At 28.0% G+C, this 26646-nt stretch overlaps 1 protein-coding gene across 3 annotated transcripts in view; it reads right to left on the bottom strand.

The window, feature by feature from the left end:
• Window positions 1-10260: 10260 nt before the first annotated feature.
• Nrx-IV (neurexin-4) overlaps window positions 10261-26646 on the bottom strand; it is a 39440-nt gene continuing 23054 nt past the window's right edge. For all 3 annotated transcript variants that reach the window (XM_087165625.1, XM_043042082.3, XM_043042083.3), the window contains 9 exons: window positions 25344-25655; window positions 23406-23576; window positions 22563-22781; window positions 20136-20372; window positions 18202-18375; window positions 16010-16143; window positions 15791-15887; window positions 14462-14725; window positions 10261-13496 (listed from right to left, as the gene is read on the bottom strand). In XM_087165625.1, coding sequence (XP_087021751.1) covers window positions 13306-13496; window positions 14462-14725; window positions 15791-15887; window positions 16010-16143; window positions 18202-18375; window positions 20136-20372; window positions 22563-22781; window positions 23406-23576; window positions 25344-25655 — 1799 coding nt within the window. In that variant the 3' untranslated portion in view covers window positions 10261-13305. The remainder of the gene's footprint in view (window positions 13497-14461; window positions 14726-15790; window positions 15888-16009; window positions 16144-18201; window positions 18376-20135; window positions 20373-22562; window positions 22782-23405; window positions 23577-25343; window positions 25656-26646) is intronic.

The following is a 26646-nucleotide window of genomic DNA, read 5'->3' as shown; positions in this document are numbered from 1 at the left end:
AAAGCGCAGTTACAGTTTAAACACTTTAACTAGTCAAAAAGTATTTAGAATTTTTATTGACAATATATTCTAATTGACAATAATATGACGATATAAATTCAATTTTACCAGTTAATTAAATGATTGAAACTCACAATTTCATCCAGTATTCGCGATCGCAACGAACTATAGGGGGCGTCGTTGTATGAGACTAATACCTGCGATTTCTATATGAACAGTCATTCAGTTACTCTAGAGACGTCGTTAATGTAGCACGTAGCATTGCAACGTTCCTTCTTTATTGTGGCTAATTAAATTTAAAAAAGAAAAATGCTTGATATTCTTTCTTATGCAAACGAAAACAAAATGGTATCTCTTTTTATTAGAGAAGGAATATCCAAAACACATCGGAAAAATATTTGTACATTAACAGAAAAAAATATGTATATTCTTATAAGAGTAAAAAACCTAATGCCCGAGAAATAGTTTTACTAAATTTAATGATATAACATGAAAGGCTTATTTAAACTTTACATTCCATAGTTTTAAGAAACATATTACTTCAAAAATTAAAATGAACAAAAAGTATACATAAGCCTCATAATTTTATGAAATTTAATTTTGTAAACAAAGTTTTTTGACAGCAATTTTTGTCAAAAAATTTCAAGTTTCAATAAAAATCATTATTTAGAAACTAAGAAACGTAAAATAAAGAATGCTGACGAAACAAAAACAAAAAAAAAACAATTCTTTTTTGTCGCCATTTTTAGTGCTACGAAAACTCGTCTTTGGGATTTGCCAAAAACAAAACAATATGCAATTTTATTTTTTCAGGAGGGAAATATTTTACCGAAAAAACGAAAATGTACCAATTCCCACAACATGAAACTTTATCTTGGTAAACGTACGTTTTGGAAATGTTATTTCATTTGGAATCTTATTTATCAGAGTTCATATGGCGATATGATTGTTTTGAATCTATGGTAAACTCTCTATCTCGGTTCATTTTCCAACGAAATCCGATTGACTATTTTGATTTTAAATAAAGTGTTTTATTTTATGAATCGTCGCAAAAATTTTAAGTGTAGATTGGCGGCACTTAAAAACCGCCAAATCTGTAGCGGCGGTGGCGTTAATACGTAAGTACCGAATTTTTATTCCATACTTTTCTGAATCATATTACTTCAAACATTGGAATATACAAGAAGTATACATAAATACATAATGTTATAACATTTAGTTTTTCAAGAAAAGTATTTTGAGAAAAATTTTTATCAAAAAATTATAAACTAAAAAACGGAAAATAAAGAATTCTTAGGATAAAAAAACGATTTTAAGAATTCTTTACATTGAAATAAAAACTTTCATATTGTTTCTTTTTTTACTATTCGTATAGTTCTTAATCAGACGTAAAAAACCATTCTGTAGAGAACCATCATCAAATGAAAAAAAAAAATATTTACAAGCAAATTTTTTATTGTAAAAATCATTGCACTTACCTGATTTATAATTCCCGGAGAATTCCAAAATGATAAGTTCCTTGTTTGAAAACTTTATTCTCAAATAATAGATACATAGTTTATCCCTTCATTACTTTTAGATAACATACTACACAGCAAAATTTTATAATTGATATGAATTTGAATATGTAGCTAAAAACAGAATAGCTGAATTCTAGTTGAACTTATTCTTTCAAAACTAAAAAATACTTACCAAGAAAACGATTAAAATTAATTAAGAATCACCACAAATGGCACTATTTCAAGTAACTTGGATAATTTTTTATTGTTGTTTTCCGAATTATATAGATACAGAAATATATACTATTCTATAACGAAGAAGAATATGCTATAACTATTACAATTCTGTATATTCTGAATTCATATTTATTCACTGGAATGACGAAAGCAATGTTGACTTCACTTTAATTCGTAATGAATTGAAGACAGAAGAAATGCATTTTACCTTAATACACACATCTGTAACAGTATCCGAAATCGGAAGTCATCAGTTGCAAGTTTGTTGATAATAGAAATTAAAAATTATTGAGGAATTTTTCTTCATATGTTTGGCGTGTTCTGTTCCTGAAAGATTTGCTAATATTCTGGAGATTTTTTTCAAGTTCTTCGGCCTTTTCCTTAGGGAAATTTTGTTTCTTATTTGCTGCTAAAAAATGGCGTCTGATTCTGTCAACGATTTTGATGGAACTAAATGAAAACGTGTTAAATTAATGTCTGATATTTACAGGCTCCCGCTAGACGGCGTACTCAAGCGTTGCGATCGCGATATTCGCGATTAACTTAACGCGGTAAGATTAACTTAAATTTTAAAGCTTTGCCTAATCTTAAAATGGTTGGATCGAAAATCTTATTGACTATAAATTCCTTTTGCTGATACGAATGCTAAAAATTTGAGTCGGTGATAAAATAAAAATGAATTTGCTTGTGTCAGCCAGAAAATATTTGAAGATTTCACTGTCATTGAGAAGAGATCCAAATATTTAAAATTTGAGCATTCTAGCTAGTCGGAAAGGTAACGAAATTTCAAATGCAAGATTTCTTCGACCAATAAGCAAGTTACTAAAAATGTAGCAATTAAAAAAACTGCACTTGTTCATTGGGAGGAAAAAACAAAAAAATTTTCAAACGTGTAGCTATAATGGCATAGTGGTTAAAGCATTGCCTAGCAATGTGAAGGACAGCGTTCGATTCCCAGAGACAATATACCAACTATGTAATGGTACTAGTTTATCTAGAAAGTAAATCAGTCGGTGCCAATCTTGAGGCATCTGAATAAAAAATATCAGCAAATGAAACATAATTGCTGAAAAAAAGTTACAGAAAATCATTTTTCAAAATCTTAAACTTTTTTTCTTCATACTGAATTCTATATTAATAATTTTAAAAAAAAATGCGAGCTAAAAACTGCTAAAATGATTTACAAAAATTACAGACCAAATGTTTCAGTTCCAATCAGAATTTTGAAGCTTTACCCTCGTGACTTCAGAGAAACTGCAAACTAAAATCTGATAAAATACTCCACAAATACTGTTGATCAAGTGCTTCAACTTCTGATTCTTTTTTATCTCAAAATTATATTGCAGAATCGATTGACTGAGTTTAGTTGTGAGCAATATTTGTAGTTGTAAAGAAATAATCCCCACAAAACTCTTTTAAAAAATTACGTCCTTGTTGTGAGACAGTGTTAACCACAAAAAGCAAAATTAAAAAATTAAACAGTTTTAGTAAACTTGGGATCAAGTCTAGTAAAGAGTAATAGTTTCTCGTTTTACCAATTATTTCAATTTCTAAAATGCGATCACGAAAGAATTTCAAACTTAAGTTATATATTTAGCAATATATTGTGTATGCCCTTTGCTCGAAACTGATTATAAATGAAGACATTTTGCCATTACTCTAAATGTTTTTTCACTGGTAAAAAGTTGCTAGTTACTGTCACACAATAAAATTTCTAACTCATCGCTCATAGTATAAATTGGTACTATCGGCTCATTTTTTAAGAAAATCACCGAGTTATATAAAATTCAGTTTAAAGGAAAAACACGAATTTTTACTCAAACATCATGAAACAAGGCAACACGCATTGCATTATACTTCACCCATTGGGCAACAAAACTTTTAATTCAGAAACATGTCTTTTTTTAAAATAAAAAAAACGTGAAGACTGCCAACTATATTATTTAATTTTAAAAAATTATTACGGAATAAGAAATTTATGTCCGCAGCAATATGTTACAACTTTATTTCAGTCTGAAATGCTGCCCGATAGTCCTGCAAAAACTTTGACCATCTCTTGTATTGGTCTTCGCGATTTTTAATCATCCTGTATCTATGCTAAGTCCGTGGCGTAAAATCATTAAAAAAATTTAAAAAAACAGAAGTATATTTATAAAGAAAAATAAATCTCTCTTACAAAATACCTTTCCTTAGAAATGATATGCAACTGTCCTATCATTCAAACAACTTTTCAAGACAATTGTCTTGAAGCTTTTCGAGAAGCTTTTTTGGAGAACTTCAGACAACCCTGCACTAGTAAAATAAATTCAGAGTCCGTATTACATTTTCTGCCAAGAAGCTTGTCCATCAATTTCTGACGTTGGAAGCAGTCAGAAATTGCATAGTGCAAAATCTGGACTGTAAGGGAAATGCGGTATGATTTTAACATTGTTCTTACTTTGATATTGCTGAACAGAAGTAGCGATATGCTTGCTAGCCATATGGTGATGTAATGTCCAATTCTCTACCAGTATATGACGCTTTCGTGATATGTGTTGTCACAAAATTTTCAAAACTGAGACATAATATTCCCCATTCATAGTAGCGTTTGAAAGCATAGCATGCCGATAGATTACACCTGTATAATCAACATTACCTTTTGCAGCAAATTTGGTTTCTCGAATTCTTTATTCGAAGACGAAGCATCAGTGTGTTTCCATACACTTGTGGCGGACTTGTTATGTGGATCAAAGCGATGCACTTAAATTTCATTATCTGTCATAATAGTCTATCAGAAAGTCAGATAATTTTTTAGCATCTGTTCCCTCTCACAACGTTGTTGAATTCTTGTTTGCATTTATTCTTTAAGGGGATCAGGGGGCGATCAAAAACAAACGTTGCGAAGCTCTAAATTGTCGCAGAAAATGCAAAATATCGGCGTTTAAGGAATGTTAGATGCTGTTGCTATGTCTTCACATGAGGTTCATCGATTTTTTTTGCAAGATTTCACACACAGTGTTAATATTTCAATCATTCACAACACTGTCTGAGCGGCACAGGCATGTGCCAATTCTGCTGATAAATGTCCTTTTTTTATAAATAGTAGACTCACTAAAACTTTTTGTCTTTATAAGTTTCTTCCTTTAACTTAACTCTTTATAGAACTGTTTTGCCCTTAACGATAGTAAAATTTTATGAAACGCGTTTCATTTTTTAACTCTGAATCACTCACCTCTATTTCTGAGAGGGGGGAAAAAAGAAGAAAAAAGAACGAAACAAAAACAGTTTTCTTAACAAGTACAAAACTAGGAAAATAAAACAGTCTGCTTCTTTAAGAATGTTTATAAACGTTCAGTTAATATTTTCTTAAAAATTGCCTGGATTATTTTTTTAAAGTTTCGTGGTGTTGCCATTATTTTAAAAAACAACTCTTAGTTTTCATGAAATGCCCTATGAATATGTACTGTCTTGTTATTTAACTATGAACAACGTCTCTTATTGATCTTTTCTTTTTTAGAAAATCAAAGCATGCAAAAAAAAACATGATTTCTAAACATAAAAGAAATATGAACAAGTCATTAGTATATAATTTTTCTAATAGAATTAGAACTTAATTTTAAAAAAATATTCCAAAAATAAAACACCCAAACAAGCTTCATTAGACTACATCCCTGTATTTTTATTTTTTAATCATGCCGATCATTAATTTTTGTCAAAAACAAGATTCGCTCGGTCTTTAATTTTCCCTTATCAGCTTCAAAAGCAAATAGTAGGTGCTGCCTTTTTTTTAGCATTAACGTTTCCTTTTTTAAAAAACAAAAAGTTCTTAAGATGGGCTTCATTACACTCGCACTTCTTTAAGCTATTTTGCCACTTTTCTTTTCCTCTTTCCTATTAATGTGTACAATTAGCTAATAAATTCAAAACAAGAAGTTCAATAAATAAAATAGGGTAAGCGTCATTTTAATAAAATAATCCTGAAGTTTAAAGTTTTCCAGTGTTGTAATTTTAATATGCTTATAATTATGCATAGTAATTTAAAATATACGAATTAAATTATTTCTCAATTTAAAAAATATTGTTCCATGCTGTAAATTCTAAAATTTTCTATGATTATATTAATTTCTTGTGCAACTACTTCTCGTTTAAAATATATTATAATTATTGCTTACAACTGTAACAAAATTTACAGTGATGAGGAAATAATTCTAACTTAATGATTACCCTCAGTGTTAAAGAAAAAGTAAAGAAATGTAAGAACGAAATTCTCCGTTAATTGTTAAATTTGGTTTGAACATGGAATAGGCACATTTTTTGCTATGTCCATTTTCTTAATCACGCATTTCGAGCTGTGCCTATTTTTTTAAACACGCGTTTTGAGCTATGTCCTTTTTCTTAAACACGTACTTCGAACTGCGTCAATTTTCTTATAGACGCATTTCGAGTTGTGTCCATTTTCATTCACTCGCACTTTGAGCTGTGTACATTTTCTTAACCATGCATTTCGGTGTCCAAAATATAAAGCACACAGACCAGATTTTTTACACAAAATATTGTGAAATAAATTTTTTATTTCAAATTTAAGTCTGTTCTGCTTGCTGTAAAAATATAAGCACAGATTAGATACTATTACTCAGTATCAGCCCTGAGGCTCTCGCTAATTCAGCCAGTACTGACTGAATATTCAGCTTGGCTTAGGCTTAGCTAACAGTGGTGAAAGGAAAGGGAAAAATCTACAAAAACTCGAAAACATAATTATTTTTTTTAACAAACTCTTTGCCAAATTTTTTTTAATTTTATTTCACATAAAGTAAGCAAATATTTTTTACAACTAGCTAGTTAAGATTTACTATTAGCAAACAAGCAAGTAAATAGCTTTTACAGTTACCATGCTAGTTAACACAGTCGTATAGTTTCAAAACCAAATAAAGATTTTTTTTATTTTTTTTTTATGATGCGAACTTGATAAATTGTCTCACTTTTAACGGCAGATTTATCCCTCATATTTCGAGCTTGAAATCAAATTTGTGATTTAGATGAGATTTAGTTTGAAATGATTTTTCTCTTCAACTTATGGAAAAACCAAATGCGTACACAAAAGACCTGATAATGCATCAATACGTTTTCAAATGCTGCAAAAATTAAAATATGCCACCTACCTTACGAATAGTTTTTATTCCACAACCAATTAAAATATTGCAAAGGAGCTAAAATATTGAAATCACCAACATGCTGCATGATTAATTATACATGCAGCATAGATACATCTTATTACCAACAAACCTCAAACGGAAACTATGATTGATCTATAAATGTATAAGAATTTCCCATGTGGATAGAATTTCCGGTAGACCTAAAAAAAAATAAATAATGTTTATTATTTAAATTGCATTTTTTATGTGGTTTTACCAAAATTTTTTAAGCTGTAATTTTTCATGATCAAAGAACCATGTTCTAAGGTAAGAAAAAAAAAATTCCTAATCCAGTTTGATTTTTGCTGAAAAACAACCTCCTATTTTCAAGCTAATATATTTCAGTGTAGGGGAGGAATCAGTATGGACAATTTTTACAAATTCGCAGCAAAAATCTTACTAATCATTATTTTGAAATTATCTAGTATATTTTTCATTAAAATTTGAAAGTTTATCTACAGTTTGAATGACACAAAAGCTAAGTGGGATATATACTTTAATAATAATCACAAAAATAAATGTTTTTGTTTAGACAAGCCTAATGTCATAAGGCTAGTCATTTTAAAACAAATTATTTAATCCATTTTTACTTATAAGAAAGGGAAGTAAAATAAAAATGTTTATTTCAGGAACTTGAGCAAATTATCTTAATCTTTATTATGATTAATGTTCAAAGCATATTAAAAACGTATATTCTAACTTCACTCATTTTATCAAGAGATTGTTCTAGAATATTTAAAGGGGTAGCGCGTAATCAATATTTCTGGGGGTACTGAATCGGAGATCAATCGTTCTCTGATACAGGTCAAAAATTACGATATGTGGATGAATGAATGGATGTATGAATGGGTCCGCCCTATAAACGGGTATGTGACTGAAGACGATTTCTTGGCAATAGATGGCGCCATTGAAAAACAAGAAACGCACACTCTGCATTAAATTTAGTCGGTTTCACCAAGCAGGCTTGCTATTGTGGCAAGTGACTTTAGAAACAACAACAACGCTTTACTTTTTCAATATCGATAATGTTAATGAAATATCGATTTAAAATGACTTGGTCAAAAAGACATAAGCAATATAAACAAATATATAACACCAAATAATAGCGGGGCAAAGCTTTTAAATGTAAGTAAAATTAAACAAAATTCGCCTACCTTAATTGTTATTACACTGGCACTTTAAATATTGCAAGAATATTAAATAAATAATCCCAAGAAACTGAAGCGGTAAGATATTACTAAATTAAAAACTTCATTCGCTTCAAAAATATACAAATCGGAAATAATATCTACTCATTCACATCTAGCAAATCTTGAAAATGTGTACCTCTTTTCGAGCGCTTGAAACATGTCGACTGTTATTTCCTATTTAGCGAATAAAGTTTACCGAAGCGAATCAAGTAGTATTTCCTTACTACTTTCGCGTCTGTAACTATGTATCAGGATACCTACAGTTTTTTGAAAAATTTAATAATTGTAACGAAAATGAGAAAAATTTCGATCAATAGAAAAGGAAACGGCGATTTATAAAGAAATTCTCGCGCACGCGCTATGATTCTCTAAAAGCATCAACGTCAGAGTTGTGGGTAACCATAACCCAATGATCTCTAGATTATATCCACCACTCTACGTTATTTAGTAAAATAAATCTAAGTGTACGAGAAATGGGCAGACCTCTAAACGTTAAAGTGGTTTCTCAAAAAAAAAAAAGGTAAGGTTAACTTAACACCACTAAAATACTCAAAGAAACCCTAATTATAGTCCCACACCTATGTGTCCAAACCAGTGATTCCCAAAGTGGTCTATATCGACCTCCAGGGATCAACGACAACCTGCAAGGGGTTCATGTCAAGCGAAAAGAAAATTGGGGGTCCATGAAATGAAAATGGGGGTCAACAATAGTGGATCTCATATAAGCAGGTCGTAACTTTAGTTTTGGCATTTCATGAATGGAATAATCAACAGACACTGATTGTACCTATTTACTTACATTATACTACCTTATAATATAAAGACATAACTCTATCTACATTCTACATAATTTATAAAAGTAGCTATGAAGTAAAAATTGTACTAAAATACAAGTTATTAGGATTATTTTCTGATTTGTGAAACTGAATTATTATAAACTAGCAGTTGCCTGCAGCTCCGCCCGAGTACGTTTTTATTTTCTCCTAGTGTAAGGCTTTATTTCGTAACAAAAAGTATTTTTCCGCTGTAAATTTGCTTCCACGGTAAATTAATTTGAATTAAATTAATGAACGCATAAAATTAACATGCGTTTTTTTCTTAAGTTTTTCACACTACACTTCACTACAGTTAGAAATTTAAATCTTTCACAGTGAGTAGCACTACACCAGGTGTCTAATAAGTTGATGAATTTATAAAAAATCAATATCAGGTAAGTATGGGGTCTACCCAAAACCGAAAAACATAGCAAGGGGTCTACGAGACAAAAAAGTTTAAGAATCATTGGTCTAAACTAACCCTGTGAAGTCATTTATTGGATTAAAATCATTAGTAGTTAGTAAAAAAAAGGGGGGAAATCAAAAGTGACTAAAAAAATCTGTAAAAAGCAGATCCATTCGCATTTTAACCAAAATGTAAGAAATAACGCTAATTTTTTTCTTAAACAATTTATAGTTTTCCACTGATACTGTAATTAAATTGTTATTTCGAATATAATCTGGACAATTTAATTAATTTCATTTCATTTTTTTTAAAATAAAGTAATTAAAATCAATTGTCAGAACCTATTGCTTTGAATAAATATTCAATATAAAAACCCCATTTGCAGCAACTATTTCATAAATATAGAACATGGAAAAAGTGAGTTGAAAACTAATATTACTATTGCAATAATAGTTAATTCTTAGAAATAGTATAAATTTTTGTCTCAATGGTATTTCAAACCAAGAGATATTTTTAAAAATTTGTCTCGATATGCCTTATTTAATTTAAGTTTTGCACGATTATTGGTACTCAACAATTTATTAACTATTGTTGTCAAATAACATGGTACTCTAGGAGTTTTATTTTTTACAATGAAACACAATTTTTAAGACGGCAGTTTTACAAACTTGAAGATATTCTCATTTCTTAAATCTTTCTCTTTTAAATTTCTTTAATGATTTTATTATTGAGCGAGATAAAATATATCCAACACAATAAAGACATAATCATACATCCTTCTCACTAAACAGTTTAAAATTGTTCAATATTTGAACATTAATTCCCAGAAATGTATAAAATGTAATTTCAACACATTTCTCAGAGGTCAACAGCCTTAATTGGGGAAAAACAAAAATGCTTTTAAAAGTAAGAAAGTAATATTTAAATTTAAAAAAAAAAACATTTTTATTGAATGATAATTTTATTTTGTATAAAACATATAAAATCTGTAAAGTAAAGGACATAGCAGGAACAATAAATAAGCCCTGATATTTATCATACAATGCATAAATCATTAAAATGCCAAAACATGTTAAAACTAATTATGTTTATTTAAAAAAATATTAAAATGGAATGCATTTTATTGTACATAATTTTGTAGATGATATAAAACCAAAAACATTATTTATCCATTTATAAAATTAAACAAAGGACTAGTAAACATTGTCATGGTGATATACATATATATGAATGAACACAAAATTTAATATTCCCATTATTGATTTCAAACATATTAATGATACAAGTAAGTATCACAATGGATTAAAAGAATTAAACAATGTAAACCTCAATGTAAATTCTTTTTGTATAAATGGTAAGGCTAACAAGGGCAGAAATTAAATCATTAGTTGCTAATTAACATAATAAATACAAACAATAAAATTGACTAAGATTATAGTCTCAGCACAAGAAGGAAAAAAAGCATACAAGATAAATTAATAAACACATATTTTGATTTAATGAATACACACAAACTTTAAAGAAATTGTTTAAGGTCCTTCAGCCAATGCATTTTGAATTCTCAATTAAAATTTTGTTTTCTATTTCTAGTGCAAAAATAATTTTTTAAGAAAAAAATATGATTTTTAAAATTGCTTGAAATTATCTTTTGTAAAAACATAGCTGAAAAGAAATTTATACAAAAGGGGGGGGGGGAGGGAAACTAATGGCATAATTTTGTATAGCTGCAAATTTTTTTCTCTTTGTTTTCAGCTGCAAATTTTTTTCCCCTTGTTTCCAGCAAAATATTAAAGTAAAAGTTGAGACTTAGTTTATATTACATTATACAAAAAAAAATTCATAATAATGTAGTGCGAAATAAACGTTAAGCTTTAAAAAAAATATCTAATTACATAGTTGTTGTATATTTTTCATAAGAAAAATCTTGAAAAAAATTCCTACTGGATTAAGCAGCAATTTCATGTTTCAATTCATTCTAAAGATATTACAAAATTAAATTTTTAAAAAAGAATTGAAGTTTAAATCAAATTTGAAACTATTTTTTGCATTTGTGTTTCATAATGCAGTGTGAGGGGCCTTCTTTGAAAAAAAAGGGTTTTAGGCAAAACATTTTTACAGAAAGCTGTTAATTACATAATAACAATAACAAATTAGAATATACAAAAGCACCAGATCTAGAAAGAATAAATGCATTTTTTTAAATGATGAAAAATCAATAAAAAACATATATCATAATTTAGAAAAAAATAAATATTAGCTTATAATAAAAAATTAGAAATAAAGTATTTCAAGGAAAAAACTCACCAAAATATCACAATAAATTAACCCAAATAATCCTTCCAAAAAAAAAAAAAGTAAAGGCAAAAATTTAAAAAACTAAACATATAGAAAAATGGACGTTGAATATGAAAATCAAAACTTCACAATTTAAATAAAACATTAATCTGTATATGATACTGAACCAACTACACCCAATTTAGTGTATAATACAAAACATAAATAAAAAAACTCAACATAAAATACATGCATAAAAATAACATGATCTTCAATTACATGTGCAAAAAAAATCAGATCAATCAATTAGGAGTATATACGACATTTTAATATTAAATTTAATGAAAAAACATAGAATGAATAAACTGAAAATCACATTTGTAGTTATCTGATAAAAGTTCAAAACTTTAAATGGAATAATTATAAGGAACATATAAATAATTGCATTAAAAATTATCTAGCATTCAAAAGTAATTGTAATATGAAAATTTGCTAAGAGTTAGAAAAAGTAATTACAAACAGTGTATTAACATGTGTAAACAGTGGCAAGATTGGAAGTAATGAAGATTTATTATTCCCAGTCATCTAAACTCTAGCCTCAAATGCTTTTTTAAATTCATACATAGAATGATATGTTTAAATATGATTGACAATCAAATGTTTCATATAAATGCAAAAATAAAAAAATATATTGCTCTAGGAAAACATAAAATCACCGGAAAATTTTAGAATTAAATTTTCATTCAAATTCATGATTGTTGATAATTATTAAAAATCTTTTTCTATTCTCATCTCCAGAATACTTTTTTCTCAATATTTAAATTTTCATCAAGTACTTTAGTTGACTAAATCACAATTTTCAATAAAATAAATTTTTAAAAAAAAATAATAAATTGGAAAAAACTTAGACTTCAAATGAAATCAAAAAGTATTTAACAAAATTTACTTTTAACTCCAACAGTTTCAATAATCATTTGAGTCAAAACACTCTAGTCATATCAATACTTTTCTTATTACTCAGCTATTCTTTTGTATAATTCAGATCTATATCCTTTGTGTCATTTATCTATACTTTATTTACACCATATAATCAAATATTTTATGGCAAAAACCAAATTTTAGATGGCACATATCACTGTTCTACATTTCTGCTTAGTAAAAATATGGACATTTTCAAATCACAAATTATTCCTGTATTTGATTTAAATGATGTAAATGAAAGAAAAAAACTTATACATTAAAGGTTAGAAACACAAATTTAGTTCAAAAATAAGAAAAATATTGCAATGAATTATTTATATTAAAATATTGCATTAAAAAAAAAGTAAATTACTAATGCAATTTAAAGTCACAGTAACTTTATATACTTTATAGTGAAGTGGAAATAAAACTTACAAAAAAGCTCAGATCATTTCAATAAAATGTATAACCTATACTCGATATGATTTGAACACAATATTCTATCATATTTAACAATGAAGCCTTGAAATGTTGTCCAAAAAGCGTTAGCCCGGAAGCATTGGCCAGAGACACATTTTTCAATTCAAGATATGAAGCAATAGTCTATAGTAAATGTTCTCTTTCAAATGAAATAGTCAAAATAAAATTTGTTGAGCAAGGCAACAATGCACCCCCCACAAAGGGCACGAAAACAACAGTTTTTAACGACAGTTTGTACTGCATTCTTTAACATCATAAATATTTTTATATTCATCATATAAACCATTCTTCTTTTTTGGGTACTCCGTGACCTGTTTTTCCCAGTCTTACTGCTGTATCAGCATCAGGAGCATCTTTAGCCCCTGTGTCTTCATGCGTCTTGTATTCACCTTTGTGACGAGACATGTAGCGTCCAATTAAGACTGCCATCAATATCAGAGCAATGAAAATTAATGCCAATACACCTGCAAGTAATTCAAAATATTTCACTATAATCAATGTTTTGCAAATGTTTATTTGCACTTTGATTGGGGAGAAAAATCAGAAAGAAAAATGAAAAATTACTAAATGTGTCAAATATAACTGACAAAACTCAAATAAAGAGCAAAAAAAAAACTTTTTAAATACTTTAGTTTTGACAACATAAAAACACTTTACAGAATAAATAATTTTCTATAGGATTAAAAAATTCGAACAATTAAAAAACTGCAGTTCTGAAAGAAAAATTAAAGATCTTAATAAAGTTTCTATGAATTTGAAAGTCTGTAATTAAAACCTTAAATCTGTAAATAGAAAAAAATCCAAACTTTATAAATAAAAATAAGTACCTTTAAAGAATTTTTTGAAAGGATCTTAAAACCAGTTTTAAAAATTAAAAACATTTTAGTCGGGTGTAATAACTGTCTTCTAAGTTTGAAAAAATGAGTGCAAACATTATAGAAACAACTTCTATATCAGATCAACAAAAATAAAGTGAAATCATAGAGAAAAACACAAGTCATTTTTAATTTTAAAAAAAATGTCTCAGCATACAATGTGTTACCCATGTTTCTATAATAATTATTTTATTTTGAAGTTAATTTTTACATAAAAAAAGTGCTTAAACTAATTGTATCATTAATAGATGATGCTAATTTGCATGTTTAAAGAATCTTTCATTTTTGATTGTTACTTGTCACAGTGTCAACTGCTGTCATTATTGCACAATTACTTATCTCAACAGGGTATCAAATATTTACTGAAAAATATTCTTCTTAAAAGAGCAATTAAATTATTTGAAGTTTAATTCATTGTTACATTTTTTTTTAAAAATCTAATTTCATGGATTTGCAAATAAAATAAGTAAGAAAAGAGAAAGCCAGTAAGCAAATGTTAGGTAAAAGAACAATAAAATAAATAAATAATAAAACTAAATTATCAAAGATATTACCTCCAAGTATAGCAGAATCATCTTCACCAGATCTATGAGCTTCGATGCGAACTCCCGGTGGCAAAGTGGGTGGTGGTCGAGTGGCTCTATATTCAGGTGGATGAGTAACAGGTTCAATGCCACAGTCATCCTCTCTAATATCAACAGGAACTGACCAAACATTTGCTCTGCGACTCTCTTGGAAAAGTCTCCTTAAAGGAAAATGATCATCAAACTGAACTCTTGAGATACAACCCACAAATCCTTCACCAGTACCCATGGACTCTGAAAAAAAAAAAAAAAGGTAAATAAAACAGCTGCGTTTATTAAAAAATTCCTTAAAGCAAAATACTTATTTTACTATCTAAAATGAAATTCAAACTACTCAAACTCAATGGCGTGACAGTCCACACAAGGCCAGGGCTCATCTCAGTTTTCTTGACCTTGGGCTTTGAGGTACAAGAGCAGATGTTAAGGTTGGGTGGTCAGATGAACGCGGAACCTCCAGTGTTTAGTCCTCAAGCATGCTTGGTACTTATTTTATCGACCCACTAAAAGGCTGATTCAACCTTGCCTGGCTTTCAATCAGCTTTTAAAAATAACTTAGATAATTTCAAATCAGGGTGCGTAGCTAAATTATTCAACAAAAAATAAGCACCTTTTAAGCACTTTTCAAGCAGTCAAAAGATATTTTTAAGCACTTTAAAAAAATATCATAATTGGGCAGGGTTGGAAAGTTTTTGACAATTGACGGTTTAATCTTGTTTCAATCATCATGTCAAAAAAAAATAACTTTTGCCATTGTTTTTGACAGTTGTTAAAAATCATGAAGTTTTGAACCATATAAAACGAATAGCGTTTTCATATGCTACAGACTGACAATACGCTGAAATAGATTGGGGTTGAATGAATTATGAAAACGTTGAATAGAAAAATGTGAACTGCGTCTTTTTGCAAAAATCACAGCTAAAATCAACATGGTAAAGGTAAAATCTCATTTTGAAAAAGGGAAAATTAAGCACTTTTTAAAAACACCCAATGAAAAAGCACCTTTAAGTGCTTTTAAAAATCGAAAATAAGCACCTTTTAAAAATGCTACGCACCCTGTAAATAGCAAAATAAGTTAAATAATTAGATCAAAAAAGTATTAAACTATTTAAACAATAACAATAATCTAACCGTATGGTAAAAAATACAACATCTAAACACTAAAAAAAGCTATTATTTTGGTTTTTGCAATTATTCAAATTTTTGGAATGAACTTAAAATAAAACAATTTAACATAACATGACAAGGAAAAGCTGTAATTTAATAATAAATTAGAATAAAGATTAAAAAAAAATTAATTACCATTCCGCCCTACATAAATACTTTTTAGACTATTGAACTGAGCATCAGCCTTTTCATCAATTTTAAAAGTGTGAACAATCGGTTCATAATTATCCACCTAAAAGAAAAATTATGAATGAATTACAATCAATACACATATAAGTACATTTTTAATGCACAACTTTTAAAAAAGTACACACTTTAACGAAAAATGTACACTTTCAATAGATGTATACTTACATAGATTGTTATTTTAGCTCCTTTATCTCCTCTTAGAAGTCTTATGTCATGATGCTGTCCTAAAGCAAAGTTCTCATTTTTTATAATGATTTCCTGCCTTTCAAATCCAAAATCGAATACTAATCGCAAATGGCCTAAAAGAACATTTAAAATCATTAAACTGAAAATTGTTTTAAACTTAAATATGTCTCATAACTATGAATGAGATTACTAAACTAATTAGATATTTAAAAAAAAAATAATAAATAAGACTTTGTTTATAAACATAGCTTTTGGGCATAACTTTTATTTTACTTTAAAATTTATATTGAATTCCTTTGAACAACTTATATATTTTATACAAACATAGAAGTTTATATAATTTGATAGTTATAACTTTAATATTATAACTTAATATTATTAACCTAATATTATTTGATATTTAAGGAACAATTTTTATTCTTTTTTTCTGTGTTGCAAGAGACGGATTTTTTGATATTTTAACATTGCTGATTTCAAATCTACAACCAATTCCTCTCTCCAAGATAGAGGTCTCCCCAAGATTTAATGAGATTTTTAGTCTATATTTTGCTGAAATGTACAACTTAAAAAACATCATATAACAGGGGGTTGCATAAATGTTGAGATAAATTGCTATGGGAGTTAGGGCACCTCATCAGGATTAAAACAGTATAGGAGCCCATGCCCAGAAATGTTGGCATACGCCACCAGGAGCGCTTCCCTATTATGAACTGTTTCTTCTTGTGTTTCTGAACAGGTCAAAATTGAGAAGCACTTCCAGCCACATATGACATTACTGGGCATGGGTTCCTATGTGCAGTTTTAATCCTAACTATCCTAGAAATTTATCACAACATTTACGTGATCTTGGGTATAATATAAGATTTTTAAACCTTTACATTTCAACAATAGATTAGACTAAAAATTTCATTTTTAAAAAAATTTGTTGCTTTAAGAGCAAAACTAATATCAGATTTGATATCCGCAAATCCGAACTAGGCAAGATCAAGCATTTGCATAAATACAACAAAAAACTTGTTCCCCAGTGTAATTCATAAAAAAGTTCAACATAAAAAAAATTTATTTAATACAGTTCAATGACCAATCAAAGCCAAGATGCCAATTATAAAGTAAAATAATGCATATTTAATTCCATTGTTTTCTGTTTAGTCATTCCTTCTTTTTGTTCAATAATGATTCAATAACGTTTACGATATTCCAGGGCTCAAAAAAAAACCCGTCCTCGGAGGTCAAAAATTCCCCGCAGACAACAAATTTTTCGAATCCCACGTCCGCGCGGACGGCCCTTTTCCCGTTAATGCTCGTGATACATTTTCAGTTTTTGCTATCTTACAAGAGTCTAGCTCCTCTCTTCTAAAATGACCCTCTAATCCAGAAAAACAGCAACATACTGCGTATGGTGGAATTGATGTTTTCTCTGTCTGGGAGTACTGCAGTGGTTGAAAGGGACTTTTCAGCAACGATCTTGCAAAAAGACACATTACGACAAAGACACATTACACTTGAACAAGAAGCGTTAAACGCAATTATGAACATATATACCTAAATGGAAAATTCCTTTCTGATTTCTGTGCAGAAACCTCTGTAAATCATTTGCTTGATTGTGGAACTGGCAAACGTCATATTTGATTAATTTAAAAAACACAGTACCCTCGGATAATATGACATTCCAGATAACTTGATCTTTGTCATTTAAATTATTTCATAAAAGAAATAATAGGTTACTATTAGTAACCTAGTATTTCTTTTACATAATCGTAGTATTTGTAATTCTAGTAACTACTAATTCATTGTGCAATTTATATAAATGTTTGTTATAAATAAGAGAAATTATATTTTATTTATTTAGAAGCTACGGGTTAGTTTCAAAGGAGGACGGGTACATTATTGGACAAGCCGTCCTCAGGGACGGGTAAAATTTCTGAGTTTTTCGAGCCCTGCGATATTCTATAAAACTATATTATTAGTCACACAAAATCGATCCAAAGATTAAATTATCATAAAACGTAGGGTGCCTGTGCATTAGGTCCCAGACACTGCTAGCCTAAGCAATATTCAGACCCTGGAATTCAAATTATGTATCTGCTTTTCTAGTATTCATTTTATAAGAAAGCAAAGAAATATACAATTTAATTTTCTACTTGGATTGTATAAAAAATATATATATTTACCACTTGTTGACATCATCAAATTAAGATATTCTCCACTAAACGAGGAAACACCAACAATCATTCCTGTTTTATCAGTTGTGGTGAAACCAACACGTATATATTCTTCCAAGGTGGAAATCCTATTGTCAAAATTGTATCGGATATAGTAATCTGAGCGTAAATTGACACCAATTTCTGAAATATAAAGAGTAAAGGTATAATATAATGAGAAAAAAGCTTCCAGGGAGTTATAAATTAGTTAATGAGAAAAAGATTACGAATTTAAATCAACAAAAATGTTCACAGCTATAATAAGTAAAGTGCAACAAATATATCATAGAACTTAAAATTATACAGATCATGTATCAGGTCAACATATCTCCTGTCCTGTATTAAGATTTTAAAAAATAAACTAGCGTACTAAGTTGCTATCAAAATTATCGATTCTCAATTAATAAAATTTATTGAACTTAATAAAACAAGATAAAAGTTAATATGTAGAAGGAAAAAAAAGAAAAGTAGAACAGATAAAATAATATATATTTCTTTATTTATTAAATATTTTAGTAAAAATTCAAACACAAATGTTTTAGGTTTAAAGAAAACTCCATACTAACTCAGTTAATAAAATAATTAGATTGCATTGTGATCTTTAGGTATCAAAGTCAGCTTCTGTTATATGTAAACACACAAAATAAAAGATGGTTGGAAACCTACATGCTGCTAAAAAGCTACTTAGACACACTTAAATTTGATTATTCACACATATAAGGTATTGGGGAAAAATATTAAGACATTACAGTGAAAATATGCAAATTTTATGACTAAATTTAAAACTAAATAGTTTTTTTTTAAAAAAGTTCAATTTACAAATTATGAAAAGAAATCAAAATATTAATGCAAAAATAAAAAAATTAAATAAGATTAAAAAGGTTAAAACATTCAAATGGAAAAATGCGCTTAGCAGCAAAGAAACCAAGAGGAATTAAACAAATGAGACATTGAAGAAAAATTAGTAAAAAATTGGAAAAATTCAATTTACAAAGCCATACAATTTTTATGGTTTCATAAAGATTATTAAGCTTGTTGCGTAAAACAAAAATTTCCGGCTATTTCTTAAAATTTGTTTTACAAGATCTAAGAGTAATGTCTGCGATATTTGTCTATCCAAACAATAAATAATAATTTTTGGCAAAAATAATAATAATGATAATCACATGATGGAATCAAGAAAAACATGATGGAACAAACGAAGAACAGACAGAACAAAGTATTTGTTAGCGGTTGTTTGTGTTCAAAGAAAGTTTGAACATTTTAGCTTGGTGTTTCATGTAAAAAGCAAACCAATCATTATACAGCACAAAATAAATCACTGTACCACTTCTTTGAGAAAAACACAAATCAAAGTGTTACATTTCTGTATGTGCTTTAATTTCAAACTCAAAATGTGAAAAGAATATCACATCTTCTAGAAAGCAACTTAATTTCGATTTAAAGTAAAATTTCATTCAGTAATAACAGATAAATAATTTCATTATATTTTCTCAAATAAAACTAACACAAGTTTTATAATTTATTAATAAAATCTTTTGTTTCAAATCTTTAAATCCATGAGTATGAATGACTCATTCTTTATATTTAAAATATTATTTGATTGAACTAGTGTCTCTCTATTATTTTATCATGAAAAAGTTTCTGTAATTATTTCAGTTTTGCAATTGATTATAATAACAAATTATAATTTTTAAACAAAACATTCTTTATTTTAATTTTAAAAAAAAACAGTTACTTTAATTTTAACTCAGTACATTTAGACAAATGATCACAAATATTTAGAAACACTTCTTATTTCCAATAATAGAATTCTGAGAAATAAATAAAATATAAAATTAAATTAAACCATTCTTATCCAAAATAATATTTATGCTCATGATTAAAATGAAATAAATATTTACCATCAGCACAGATAGGTCCTTTGAATCCAGTCCACTGGCAATCACAAATATAGCTTGAATAGCCTTCAATGCATGTTCCGTTGTTCAGACAAGGGCTACTTTGGCATTTACCAAAACATCCATTACCAATGCCATAACTATAATCGGATGCCATGCGCTGCAGATCAACAATAATGCCATTCAACATTAAGGCTCGTAAGCAACCAACGAAACCCTCCCTGTAGTCTACAGTGGCACCTTTATAAAAGATTTGCATCATTACAAACATTTATTTAAGAGTTACTAAAAACATAATTAAAAGTTACTAGAAACATTCAACTAATTTAACAGTATGATACTCATAAAATAGGAACTTAAAAATAATGTTAAATCATTAGAATGGAACAAACAGATACATTATTATTCTAATTACTATTATTATTATTTTTTTCAAAAACAAATTTTAAAACCAAATTCAATGTTTTTATTTTGTTTCATTAATTTTATACGGTAAGAATTGGTAGCACAACTAAGATCTACATGTTTAATCAATCGATAAGACTGGCAATTGATTAAGAGATTGATGACCATCAAGAGTGAGATGACCAATAAATTGGTGATTAATGATAAACTGCATTGTTAATGTTGCCTATCCCGGTGTTAAGTGCATCTGATAAGCCAATTCATATCTAGCTCTGCTATTCTGAATCAATCTGCTTTAACAAAAAATATCATTAGGAGCTATAGTACATCCAACAATTTTATGATTTAAAAACTTGAAACTGCTTTTAATCATATTTTTAGAAATAAATATTTAAAAAAAATTTTTTTAAGAATAATGAAAACAAAAGATTAATTTTTGTATGCAATTAACACTTTTTTTAAATCAAACTTTTCATAAAATAATATGTAATATTATCGCAATTAAATAATAAAATAATTTGAAATTTCTATCTTATAAGAGACAGCACTTAAACTAAATTATATAATGGACAGTTATGATACAAACATTGTTCCGAAAAAAATACAACTATAAATTCACATAAGTTAGGTAAAGAATTCAAAAATTTAAAAGCAATTAAAATTAATAATACTTCCAATGGAAAAACACGCTAAGCAGCAGTGAATCCGAATGGAATTAAAACAAAAGAGAGAAAGAAAACATGAAAAAAAAATGGATAAAACATGACAACCAAAGCTGATGTCTTCAGGGGGTACCAGCTCCGGAAGTCATAAAAGCAAAAACTTTTCTATCGAGAGAGCACAACAAAAGTCTAAAATTGCTCTCTCTGTACCCCAAAAGTTTTGCCATAGTCCAGGAAAAGAATATAATACAATATAAAATACATAAAGTAAATACAGAAGAATAAAAACAAGACAAATACATAAGAATATTATGAACAAAAGCTTGCTTAAAATAAAAATCCAATAACTAGATAACACAACTAAAATAAAATAAACATAAAAACAACACCCCCTAACCAGCACAGTAAGTATAAGGAGAAAAAGGGCAGAAGTTAAGAAAGTAGTGACATCATTAATAGAAAAGCTTCACTGGGGAAACATGACTTGGATTTTGCTTAAGGGGTCACAGTACCTTTGCAATAATTTTTTAAAATAAAGGTATAATCATTCATTTTGAGGATGCTTTACATGCTCATTTAAGTTATAATCAATAATTTATCTTCAAAAAATGATTAAACTGTTTAATTTTTTGTAAATTTTAAAAAAAGTTGAAAAAAGTCCAAATTTTTAAATCCCTAAGGCTTTTTTATTTTAACATATTTTCAAAAAAAGTTTTTTTCATAGTGCTTGCAATATTTATCTTAACAATTTTGTGCATTCATTTGTTGATATATCAATTAGAATATTTTTTATTGATTATTTGGTAAAAAAGTAGAAAAAAAAGAGTAAAAATTCCTAAAAGGTATATATAACATGCCGTAAAAATTGTAATACCTCATAAAATGCTTAATCCATGCACAGTTTAAATAAGTGTATTATACTCAAGTTAAAAAAGTTTACTTCAAAGCTTTATCTTAAATCGAAAAAAATCCTTAGGGATTTAATTAAGATTAAGACACAAAATTATCATCTATGCGAAAAAGCACTTTAAAGTCAGACTGCTGGGCAAGTTTCTGTATTAGAACAATTTAAAATCCTTCATAACTTTTTTAAAAATGTAGATAGAGAGATGAATTTTTTTCTGCACATTTGAAATACTTTGAAGTTTTATTATAAGCAATAAAAAAAAATTGGTATTTTTGTCATTTTTTGGGTACTGTGACCCCTTAATAAAATGAAAAAGGTAATAATTCTCAACCATTTTCTTAATTGCAAAATCAATATTACAAAAATTAAAAGGAAAACCATTATTTTTTTCATATTTTCTTTGTCTCTTTTGCTTCACGTAAGTTAGTTAACAAAATCCGAAGAGTTAGTACGTACCAATAACAAGCTTGCTAGTGAGATACAAAGCACGAACTGGTCCTGATCTTTCTTTTACTTCAGCACTCAAACTGCCATCTATAACAACACGCGCCTCTTTTCTATTACGCTCAACCAAGACCGAATGCCAATTATTGTCATTCAATTTATATGAAGTTTCAGCACTCACACCAAGTGGGCCATTGCCGCCTTGATACTGAAACTGTATTTGGTCTCCCTCTGTAAATAAATAAAATAATCATGAAATACAATAACTTATAAGAATAATGATATGAATAAATAATAATTTATCATGAAATATTATATGATATGAATAACATTATGAGAAATAATAACTTAATAATTAAACTAATTGCAAAACAATAAAAAGGCAATTTTAAAATTACAATTGATTTAGCAAAGTACAAGAACATATTAATTTGATTTAGATTAAGCATAGGCATTTATGATTTTTAAACAAAATTTCTAATGTTTTACAAAGAATATATATATATATATATATATATATATATATATATATATATATATATATATATATATATATATATATATATATATTTTAATTTTTAAAAAGCCATTTTGAATTGAAAATCAAAAACATTTATCAGAACAATATAATTGGAAAAATATTTGCATTTTAAAGAAATAAAAATTCTCTCGCTATATTCAAGTTAAGCTTAATCTTGAAATTGCAACAATTACACTAGGCCCAATTTAAATATTTATGTTTACATTTCTTGCTTGACTGCTTAATTCTAAAAATAAATAAATAAATAAAAATCAAGGCACATTCATCAAAATAACCACACAAAAAAGATAATATTTGATAAATACAATACACACCTATTAGCATTATTTTTATATAATCCGTTGGTCCTCTACTACTAACTAACACACCATTCTGAGCAGTTGTTTTGAATTGAAAATATATATCTCCGGAGTGCCCCATATCAAAAGTGGGAAGATCTATTGTGGCATCTTCATAATAAAATGTGACAGTGTTGTCAAATAGATCTAAAATATAAAATATGTGAGTTTTTGGTATGTTATAATGCAAAAAAAGAAAAGAGCTTTCATGAGTAGAAGAATATAAAAGTAAGTATTCAATTAGTATAAGAGTAAGCTAATGAATAATTTACAAAGATTCTTAAATGATCAAATCAAAATATATTAGAGAAAAAATCAAGGTCAATTCAATTTTATTTTAAAGGAAAGGCTACCACTTCATTAGATTTAGTCACAAGTTAGGCTAGCTAAAAACTAGTTTGTAAAGCTTTTTAAAGAAGCTCCATTTATTCGACAGTTCAAATAGTACAGTCTTAGTTTTTTCAATAATTGGTAAATTATAATGGTAAAATATTCCCTAAATAATACTGCAATAATCAATGAAAATTATGATTTTTATTTAATTTTTCCTACTTTTCAGTAACAAAAATCACACAAACAGGTGTTTTGTTCACTATTTTGAAAAAATTAATTCAATAAGTTATTAATTATCCACAAGTTATATGACTTCTAGCTTATTTGTTAATATTGTCAAAACTAAACTACATCACACCTTATCAAATCATTCAGAAAATAGTAACAAATTTACCGATTACCAGATATTTTAAAGATATAATAAATTTTAAAAAAAGTTTTTTTAAAGTATTCCTCTCCTACATGAAAATAAAGCAACAAAATAATTTACTAGTAAGTGTGATTTCAAAATACAGCATAAGTAATTAAAAAACGACCTAACTTGACTTAAGTTTGTTAACTGAAACAAAAATTAGTTCTGTGGAGAAATCGGGAGTTTTTTTCAGGGATAAGTTTGGTAAATAACTAAAAAAGCAGAAAATGAATATCTAAAAAAAGTTTATACAAATCACATTTTAAATAATTGAAATAATACCCGAAATTTAAGAAAGAAAAAAGTGTGCATGAAGTCAATATCCATGTAATATAATCCACGTTTTAAAAATAAAATATTGATGCAAGATTTTTTATAATTGTGTGAATAAGAATCTCAATTCTGGAATTGCTTGAATATGAATCCAGATGTAAGATTAAAGCATGTGATTATGAATAGTGATTCTTAATTTTACATCACGTGAATATGAATTGCAATGTGCAGTTTGAAATAGAGATTTGTGATTTAAATCGAGTGAATACCAATCATAAGTGTGATCTAAATTATATAAATATGAATCATGATGTGTGGTTTTAAAACATGAGAATACAAACTGTAGCGTATGCTTCTAAATCCAAATTACATAGGTAAGAGAAAAAGTTAAAAAAACAAATATTTCATTGAGGAATTCCAAAAAGTGGGATTTTCTATGAAAATGCAGAATTTATCTTTTTATTGATTTGAAGAAACAAAAGGAATTTCGCCAAAAAGGAGAAAAAACTCATCCCTGTATTTTGAACAAAGATGCACAACTTGGACTAAAAGTATAACAACAAAAAACTAGGCTTTAAAGTACAATTTAAAGAAAAACTAAAGTACAATGTTTAATAGCAGAGCAGAAAACAGGTATTAAGCCAAACTAGCACAATACCAGCCTTGGACCAAATTAGCACCACTAGGTAATGCTAAGGAGCAATTTTTAGCAATGCACACATCACTCCTGTCTTTTTAAAAGAAATATAAAATTTTAAATATGAGAAAAAAATAATTTATAAACTATTTTTTTAAAAATATAACAGCAGTTTTAATGTCATTATTAAATTTCCAAGTATGATTAGTCAGTTTTATTAAACAAATATGCATATTAATTAAAAGAAAAAATAACTTACTGTCGCCTTCACATTTTAGAGGCCCCAAAGAATATCGCCCTTTCTTGTCATCCATAGTAGTTCCTGTGTCACCAAATCGTAATTGCCTAACAGGCAAAAATTCTTTTTGAGTCAAATCACCTTCATCAACCAACCATTTATCTCTTTCAAGATTATCAGAATCACAGTTACACCACTTAGTTGGATCCTTGCACGTACCATATAAGCCGCAGTTACATTTTCTTGATCCTGGTAAAGAGCCACCCCAATAATCCATTTGACGGTTATTGCGACTAACCCACCAAGAAAAAGGTTCAAAAGGAGCTGGTTCAGCTAAAAACAAAACACAGGAAATGAGAAAAAAAACTTAAAAAAGAAGTGAGTTAATTCACAGCTTACAAAAAAAAATATCTTGCAGGAAGATATTAGTGCTAGAGAGTTTTGTCAAAGAAAGCCTAAAAAAATTCTGCCACAGGAATAAAATTTAAAGCTTTTTATGCAAGTAACCAGAAATCTTCTAACGATTCTCAGGCAGCATTAAACAGGGTTTTCACTTAATAAAAATAATAAAATTCCCTGTTTTTTCTAGGTATTTTAGGTGAATTTCAAAATTATACCAGACAATATTTTATCTATACAATGCAAATTTCATCAGAAAAAACATGATTTTTTTTTTTTACTATTGAACATAATATTTTGAAAGTAAAAAAAAAGACTTTAGCAGAGGATATCATAAAATTACTGAAATGTGGAATTTTTTCAACGAATAATTGAAATGTTAGAACTTTTTAACTAGAATTTCAATAGCTAATTAACTGTTACTGACAATTCTAATAATGGTTATTTTACAGGTATGCTGTAGGAATAATCCAAGTTTTTGTGAAAAAATGCAACTTTCCTTTGCAATTCCAGATTTTCCCTGACAGAGACAGCCTACGCCCGTAAAATTTTACATTCAGACCCACCCAAGCAAGGATTATTTAGAGCCTGAGATCAAGATATACATCCGATAAAAGTCGAATTTTGCAGTATAATCACTTGGGCCTTTGATGTTTAAAAAAAGGAAATTAGTCTTTAAAACTTTTTATTAAAATTAATGAATACATTTTACATTTCTTAAACTTAATAACTGTATCGAACATTTGATGGAAAGTAGTAAAAAGATTTATGAAAATTTTATGAGTCTAAACTCGAAACCTTTTTACAGTAAACGAGCCCAGCGTCCCATCTCTTGTAAACAAAGGCTGTTCTGAAGCTTTACAAAGTAGAACACAGTTTAAGAGTTAGAAATTGCTCCTTACAGTATTCTATAGAAAAAAGGGAG

Source organism: Parasteatoda tepidariorum, chromosome 6 (assembly GCF_982258835.1).
Source record: "Parasteatoda tepidariorum strain Cologne lab strain chromosome 6, Ptep-v5.0, whole genome shotgun sequence".
Lineage (NCBI taxonomy): Eukaryota > Metazoa > Arthropoda > Arachnida > Araneae > Theridiidae > Parasteatoda > Parasteatoda tepidariorum.
This window is presented reverse-complemented; position numbering and strand designations above follow the sequence as displayed.